Below are 8,387 nucleotides of genomic sequence, written 5' to 3' on the forward strand. Positions count from 1 at the left end.
CAGAAAACAAGAGAAATTATAATACAGCGTTGTCTTGATTTTGGAATTGATTTAAAGTGTCAAAATGATGTAGCTCTTATCATAGATGGAAATACATTAGAATATGCATTATCCTGTGATATTAGAATGGATTTTCTAGATTTATGTTCATCTTGCAAAGTTGTTATTTGTTGTAGAGTTTCACCAATGCAGAAAGCTGAGGTGATTTTTATTTCAAATATATTTAAGTTTTTTATATAATTTCTTTTATTATTTTTTAACAAAAATAATAATCTAATAGAAATTTTTAGGTGGTAGATTTGATTACAAGTAATAAAAAAGCTGTAACACTTGCGATTGGAGATGGTGCAAATGATGTAGCAATGATCCAGAAAGCTCATATTGGTGTTGGTAAGATTATTATTATTCATTAACTTTTTAACAAACAAAAGCGATATATTATCAATTTTTATCATTTTTAGGTATTTCTGGTGTTGAAGGTCTTCAAGCAGCTTGTGCTTCGGATTATTCTATTGCACAATTTCGTTTTCTAAAACGCTTATTATTTGTTCATGGATCATGGAATTATAGTAGGATGTGTAAACTTATACTTTACTCATTTTACAAAAATATTTGTCTTTATGTCATTGAATTATGGTTTGCTATTTATTCTGGCTGGAGTGGTCAAATTCTTTTTGAGCGATGGTCGATTGGTCTTTACAATGTTGTAAGATATATAGATTTATATTTTGACATTAAAATATAAACCATTTCACATACTGTATGTATATTATTTACATTAGGTATTTACAGCAGCACCTCCATTAGCTATGGGACTTTTTGATAAAGTATGTTCTGCGGAAACTCATTTAAGTCATCCAGCATTATATGCCACAAAAAATACTGGAGAATCATCGTTTAATATTAAAGTATTATATTCTTCATGTTATTAGTTGTATTTGATATTATATTTTTATACTACAATCTTGATATTATTTGCACAGGTATTTTGGATATGGATTGCAAATGCTTTAATACATTCATCTCTTCTTTATTGGTTATCATTATTGGCTCTAAAAGAAGGAATAGTATGGGCAAATGGCCGAGATGGTGGTTATATTGTTTTAGGAAATTTTGTATACACAGTATGTATTAATTGTTAATGAAATCAATTATCAAATAATTACATTGTTATTTATTTATTGTTAATAGTATGTTGTAGTAACGGTGTGTGGAAAAGCAGGATTAATAATTAACTCTTGGACATGGGTCACTCATTGTGCAATGTGGGGCTCTATTATGCTTTGGTTTTTATTTATTTTAATATATAGGTAATTTTTTCAATATATATTTATTTTATCCTCATGAAAAAATATTAAATTATAATATTTATTAATGTAATTTCAGTAATTTTTGGCCTATTCTAAATGTGGGTGCAGTAATGTTAGGCAACGATAGAATGTTGTTTTCTTCACCTGTATTCTGGCTGGGTTTGGTACTTATACCATCAGCAGTACTACTTATGGATATTACAGTTAAGGCGTGAGTATACATGCATTAAATATTTTAACATATTATATCTAGATATATTAATAGATTTCGAAATATATCTTTTTTAGAGTCAAAAATACAGTTTGGAAATCCGTAACTGCGGCAGCTAGAGAAAATGAGATTCGGAAATCTGACCCCGGAGATGTATTCAATAGTCACGACTATAGAAGCTCGTAAGTTTTTTTATATATATTTTTTTATATTGTATTTAATAGAAATTTATTAGTTAAAAATCAAAATTTCATGATGAACACTTTTAATAATTCATATCGATAATTTTTAAAATATTAATATTTTTGCAAGAAATTATAAATTCATATATAAACATATAACGATATTTATTTATATTGCATGAAAATTAGATTATTAAAAACAAAATTATATTAAATAATGTTCAATATGCATGGCTTGTTGAATGTAATATATTAATAACATCACTTCACAGTAAAATAATATTAATGAATTTTAAAAACATTCATTATTATGATACATAAAAATGAATAACAATTCTCACAAAATTTTCAAAAATAACTAATCACTTAGATGCATGCATATAGTGCAGTATACAGTTTCTTAAAAAAGATATTAATTTAATTTGCTTCGATAGCATCTATTTTTTTTTTCTTAAATCGAATGATGAATTATTATATTAGATATCGTACAATAATTATAATTAAAATTTTAAATCATCTTAATTGAAAAGAAAAATTATAACAGGAAGTATTCGAAGAGGCGATGGTTAATTCGGTGTTGGACCTCAATCTGGTCGCCACGAAGGCGAAATAAAATCAGAATCTTCCCGATTGCGCTCGTGGCACGGGATTTATGGTTCACTAACCATGCAGAGCATGTCTCAACTGCACCATTTCGTATTCCATGACCTTAACGAATTCACGTTTCTACAAATTCCTGTCCACTTTGAAATCCGTAAGCATTTCGATGTTTTTATTTCTTACCTGTTTTCCTAGTTTTCCTGTTATCCTATTTCCACTCTTTAATTTCCACTGTCTTTAATTTTTTATTTTTATTATATTGAGTATTATATTTACAGATTATTATGAATATGCTGTTCTTTTATATGTAACATATATGTAGTATAAAGTCTAATATATATAACATATACATTTATATCTATACAAATAAGATATATTTTTTGTTTTTTTAGAAAATTAGAATTATTTCATAAATTTAAACATCATATATTAACAAAAAAAAAAAAAATAATAAAAATATTCATAAAACATATTTCTATTTAACCATACATTTTTTGTATCATTGACATTAATTTTCATTTTTATTAACATTCAATTCATTACTATTTAATTTCACATCTTATTCGTATTAATGTTAAGTGAGATTTTCTTTCTAATTTATTAAATAATTTGCAATATGGGCTAGTAACTATTTTATGTGCATAAGTAGCAGTATCAAAAAAGCAAGATTTCCTTAAAAATACCGCGCATATGAACGTAGAGGAACTTGGATTTTTTTCTTTGTTCTAATTTTAATCATTTTGTATTTTGGTAATATAGTTTACGATTAGATTTACATTGAAATAAAATGTAATCGTAAAATGATAAATAATAATACGAACAGATGAATATTTCGAGAGTAAACTAATTCTCTAGTTGTCAGATCATGAAAAAAAAAAATCACGTCATATATAAAGTAAAAACTCTCTTCGTTAATGCGGTTTTCTGGTATGTTTTCGCGGTATCCCGTGAAGGCCTGTGCATGCCATCGCCGAGTTCGCGAGGTGTAAGTACCCCAAGTAGTATAAAACTCGTAGTGCTTTTGTAATTTTCTATATTTAAACAAAAGCACTGCTAATTAATCAAATTGCATGATTGTTCGACATTTCGCTTGCGATGGCACCCAGTACGTACCAATCTTATTAATACATGTATCACGAGTCTTTTAATGCAATTTTAATATTCTTTTTGTGTCGAAAGTTGGATGGAAATAAGCTATGACCTCGTAAAAGATATTTCTCATATTTTATTAATATTTTAACACTTTGAAATATCATCTTTATTGTATTGATCCTCGGTATTAAATATTTTTTTTATAGAATTACGTTTTCGAGGGACGCGATTTGTATCCAAATTTTGATGACAAGCTTAGAAATTTTAATAGATTATAGATACTAGAACAACCAAAGGCATCACGAATTAAAAGAATCGCACCGGTATTTGTTAATATTATTAATAGCACCGCATGAATCATTTTAGAGATAAATAACCATTAGATAGCCAATGAAGAGAAGGTTACACGCGAAATATACGGTTCAGCGAATATTATTGAGAGAAAAAAAAATATCGAATATGAACTAAGGATGAGGACAACCAATCAAACGAGTCTTTCTAAAACAATTTTGAATGCACGGCTTTCCAGATTGACGGAGACGGCGCGGCTACTGAAAAACGTAAAAAGTGTTTTCACCAGGCGATCAAACGCCGCTTCCAGAGTTAATGTCGAAGTGGAACTATCACGTAAGTTATGTCATCTATTTAACGATGAGCTGCAATCGAGAGAAAGAGAAAGAAAAACAAGTATAACAATTATTTTGTACAGAATTTTTTATCTTCTCAAGCTCATCAGTTTGTATCTTCTTCTCTACTAATACTTTGTTACTAACAAATGTATTTGTTAAGGGCACGCGCTTATTCACGGCTTCCGCCTATTTAATATAAAGAAAAATATTCTTCAAAATAAGCAATTTTTCTCACAATATTGGCACGTGCATACGCCTTAACAGTGTATATACGCTGTGTTATTAGTCTATAAGTTACACTAACTAATATCTTTGTAACTTGTAAATCTTTTACTAATCTTTATTTGTTTTTGAACATTATCTTCAAACGTAGTTCCAAAACGTAGTTTATAAAAAAGTAATTTAGTTCTAATAAATATCGATTACAGCAAATTATAACTAATCCTTTCTTCCTGCAAATTGCATGTGTTTTGATTCTTTAATGTTGTGGTAACAGAGATTAATAGGTTGCAATCTTTGTTGTTGCACATGCTGCGCGATGCAGATGGATTTGCATTCTCTCAAGAGGAAGGAGGCTCGGTGACTCAGACGGATGTGATCAGAGCTTACGATACAAATCTTCCGAAACCTGGCGGCATGTGATCTTAATTCTACTAGCTAGAAATAGTACACAGATGTATATTCTATATATAGATTTTTTTTCGACTGATAAAACAAAAAAAAAAAAAAAAAAAATTAAAAAAAAATGAGAGAAAGAGAAGAAGAGAAAAGTTTTCCTAGGAATTCGATACTCGCCAAGCCCTACGTAACGCCTGTCTGAATAACTTTGTTTCACGACTGATTCAACATCTCGATTTTTCTTTCCTTGAAACAAGGAAAATCTTACGGTTCTTAACGATGGGCCTTGTAACAAAGAGTATTAGAAAGACTATCAAAGGACAATTCTAAGGAGAAATATTCCTTTTTTTCAATCATTAAGATCACTTGCAAATAAAAATAAAAAAGATACTAATAAATATATCCTAGAACAGCGGTTCTCAACTGTTTCATAAATTCTAAAATCAATTTAAAAACTTTATCAAGGTATATAAATTTAAGATAGGAGACTAAAATTATAAAAAAAAAAAAAACAAAGTCAGTATTTTTTCATTTAAACTACTCCGTAGTTATTGAGACAACTATATACAAAATATCATGAAAATAAATTTTTGGACGATATAAATCTTTATACAGAATTGTATATTGCCCAAATTGTCCATTATTAATTAGCTGCCTTTGATGTATCATAAATAGTATCATCAATAGTAGAGAACCATTGCTCTAGATAATTGTTTTTGATACTCTTATGAGATTTATTATATTTATTATATATCTCGAACTTCATTATATAAAAACTCATACTCTTGATAATCATTGTAATGACTATCGTTGCTGTCTTGTGCATTTAGATGCATTGCATTTCTAAACGCATTTTATCTTAGTTTGGAATGTCTAGATAATTATTATATACATACCTCGAATGTATATTCCGTTTTTCGTAGTTCAAAGGGAACTTGGTTTTTTTTTTTTTTTTTTTTTTATCGAATTGGGTAAACTTGAAAATGGAATGATTTGATGCGATTCGATGTGTGACTGGCGATACGTAAGGCGACACAAAGTTCAATTCTTGAACGGAAATACAAACACACGTATATTCTAAATACATGCTATCAAATCAATGAGAAAGTATTTGGAAAAAGTTATCATACGTAATATTTATTGAGTAAGAAATAGCGTTTTGTCGTGATATTAGGTGTTAAAAGAACATTGTGGATCGTACTCGTTTACTCGATTATTATTCTCGTTCCCTTTTTGTTTTTGTTGATTGTTATTAAAATCGAATCGACTGCAATTTTACAATTGTATATATATACGATAGTTGTGTCTAGTCAAAAGAATTTGATGTGGAAGAATTTTACGTTTTTGAAAGAGATTTATACTCTTCCGATCGTTATAAACGTTCTTTTCTTTTTTTTTTTTTTCTTTTCTTTTTTTTTCTTCAAATTTACGACTGAATAAATCTTATCGAAGAAACAATATGTGCACATGTATAGCAACAATTTTGTGTGCATTATATTCAGAATATATACATACATATTCATATCTATATTCAGAATAAAAAAACATGATGAAAAAAGATATTTATTTTGTTGTAATTGTTAGAAAATGGTTTTAATCAATGATGTTCGAATATATTGTAAGTGGATCTGAAATTTTTATTAAAACGATATATATAAATATGTAAGTACAAAGCACATGTAGATACACTGTTTCAGCAAATGATCGATGTATATAAAAATGTATATATCTATATATATATATATAGTATATATAAATTTACTTAATTTCTACAATTCTTTTACGTTTGTTTTATTTTCTCGTTATTCTTCTTCTTCTTCTTCTTCTTCTTCTTCTTTTTTTATTATTATTATTTTTTTTTTTTTTTATTTAATCCACCGTTATATTGTAGCGTACAACTTATTCCTGATCGACGATGACGATGATTAATCATGCCGTTTAAGGACTACATAAATTGCATTGAAAACTTCAGCCACTCGTAAGGAAGACTTAATAATCACTACTATTTATCAAATGATTTTTATACATTTTTTTTAACACGTTTCTAATTCTATCACTCGAGTGATAATAATAAGTTAAAAATTCCGCTCTCTTATTCGTCTTCCTTTCTCTTATTGTTGACAATAAACTGCCAAGTTTCCTTAAATTCTTTTGTTCAAGTTATCATCGAGGGTTCCAATTTCAAGCTGATGAAAAAATTTTCCCGATCCTCCCTGTATCGAGTCTTCAACAAAAATTCCTTCGTGAACGAGTGGCCTGGAAAATTGTATCCTTGAGCCCGTCTCTGACAATCCACCATCCAAGTCACGACGTCTATAACTCGTTTCATCCTCGGATCCATATCCCTTAATCTCTCCTCTTCCTTGTGACGAAATTTCCTCTTCAAAACGGCGTTGTACCAACGAAAGAAATATTTCCACGCTAAATCCTGTTCCTTGATCGTCCACGTTCCATCCGACTTCTCCTCGTAAATCGTCTTTTCGTCCTTTTTATTCTTCATTCTCGTTAGAATAGAAGCGAAGATATTCTTTCTACACTCCTGTTTCTGTTCCAAATTATTACTCTGATCACGACTCGATGTCGTGTCCTTAATTATACCTATAGACATTTTTTTACAAAGATCGTTTGCATTTTTTATTCCATCGTGCATGTGGACAACGGCGTCGTGACAATTGTTCGAATTATTCAGATCCAAAAGTCTGAGCAAAAGGTGGCCCACGTACGGCATAAAGGACGAATTGCAAGTTTCAACTTTGGCCCAAGCTTGTCGATACATCTGGGTGCACGGATGTTTGTAAACCTTGCAAAGTCTTTCCATGGTCTCGTATCTGAATCGATCAAAAGATTTCGTTCGTCGAATATGTTTGTAACGGAAATTATAAGTAAGAAAAAACGGTATAACGATATTAAATATACCTATTGGCATGATGAGTACGCAAGTAATTCCACGTTTTTCGAAGTCTGAAAATCGGCGGCGCCTGCAATCCGGCCAAGATCGATCTACACGAATGAAAATTTCCCATGACGTAACACTTCTTGGCCGCGTTCACTAGCCTCGCGACGATCCTGCTTCTCATGGGTAATTTTTTCACGGCCAGAATTTCGCTCGCCATCAGGCAAGATATGCGATGACTGAACGCTATCCACGCCGCCAAGTTGGGCGCGTTCCTCGAACTCCTTTGAAATACCAATATCTCGATTTCCTCCGTCGGGATACGGACGAAGAGATCGCGATCGATCAGGGTCAACTGCATCGCCAGGATGTCACTGTTTATATCCCAAATTGTTATTCTGAAATCCATTCTCAATAATCGTCTCAACTGATCATTGGTACTGTTCTCTTGATTTTCCAACTTCTTCTTCTTCTTGCAAGACCCGTTCCCGGAGAAGATCCTTTCCAGGAAACTGTACTTCTCCTCGGGGACAATGATGGAATCTTCGTATTGGTACTTCTTTCGCCTGCCGAACAACTTCCGTTTGGACGGCCGTTCCTTCTCTTGGCGAAAATTTCTCAAATGGGTCAAGTGTTGCCTCACCTCCCTGTTTCGAACAAACGAACCATGATTTAAATCCCTATTCCAACCGTTCTCTTTCGTTACTACCTGTAAGCGGCGGAGGCGGGCTTGGGTCTGTACCAATATTCCGGTGTCCAAAACAACACGATACGGCCCTTCGTGGTGGCTCCGATCGACCCAAACCTACCCGATTGAAGCGCGGTGTACGAGATACTGGCCGCCAATTGGCG

The 8,387-nt window shown here is 31.1% G+C and overlaps 2 protein-coding genes across 3 annotated transcripts in view; one reads left to right on the forward strand and one right to left on the reverse strand.

Annotated features, from left to right (window-relative positions):
* LOC102672510 (probable phospholipid-transporting ATPase IA) overlaps window positions 1-5,144 on the forward strand; it is a 10,347-nt gene extending 5,203 nt beyond the window's left edge. Inside the window, exons 13-22 of one of the 2 annotated variants that reach the window (XM_031513637.1) lie at window positions 4-201; window positions 291-390; window positions 462-706; window positions 783-908; window positions 984-1,124; window positions 1,192-1,310; window positions 1,387-1,521; window positions 1,599-1,703; window positions 3,925-4,022; window positions 4,521-4,666. In XM_031513637.1, the coding sequence (XP_031369497.1) occupies window positions 4-201; window positions 291-390; window positions 462-706; window positions 783-908; window positions 984-1,124; window positions 1,192-1,310; window positions 1,387-1,521; window positions 1,599-1,703; window positions 3,925-4,022; window positions 4,521-4,666 (1,413 nt within the window). Of the gene's footprint in view, window positions 1-3; window positions 202-290; window positions 391-461; window positions 707-782; window positions 909-983; window positions 1,125-1,191; window positions 1,311-1,386; window positions 1,522-1,598; window positions 1,704-3,924; window positions 4,023-4,520 lie in introns of both variants that reach the window. The other variant, XM_031513638.1, reaches the window with a different exon arrangement.
* A 1,347-nt stretch (window positions 5,145-6,491) lies between these two features.
* Window positions 6,492-8,387, reverse strand: part of LOC102674407 — a 3,311-nt gene continuing 1,415 nt past the window's right edge. Inside the window, exons 3-5 of the mRNA XM_006622436.2 lie at window positions 8,245-8,387; window positions 7,559-8,182; window positions 6,492-7,470 (exon numbers count right to left, since the gene is read on the reverse strand). Of these exons, the coding sequence (XP_006622499.2) occupies window positions 6,798-7,470; window positions 7,559-8,182; window positions 8,245-8,387 (1,440 nt within the window). The 3' untranslated portion in view covers window positions 6,492-6,797. The remainder of the gene's footprint in view (window positions 7,471-7,558; window positions 8,183-8,244) is intronic.

Source organism: Apis dorsata, unplaced genomic scaffold (assembly GCF_000469605.1).
Source record: "Apis dorsata unplaced genomic scaffold, Apis dorsata 1.3 scaffold_683, whole genome shotgun sequence".
In the NCBI taxonomy this organism is placed as follows: Eukaryota; Metazoa; Arthropoda; class Insecta; order Hymenoptera; family Apidae; genus Apis; species Apis dorsata.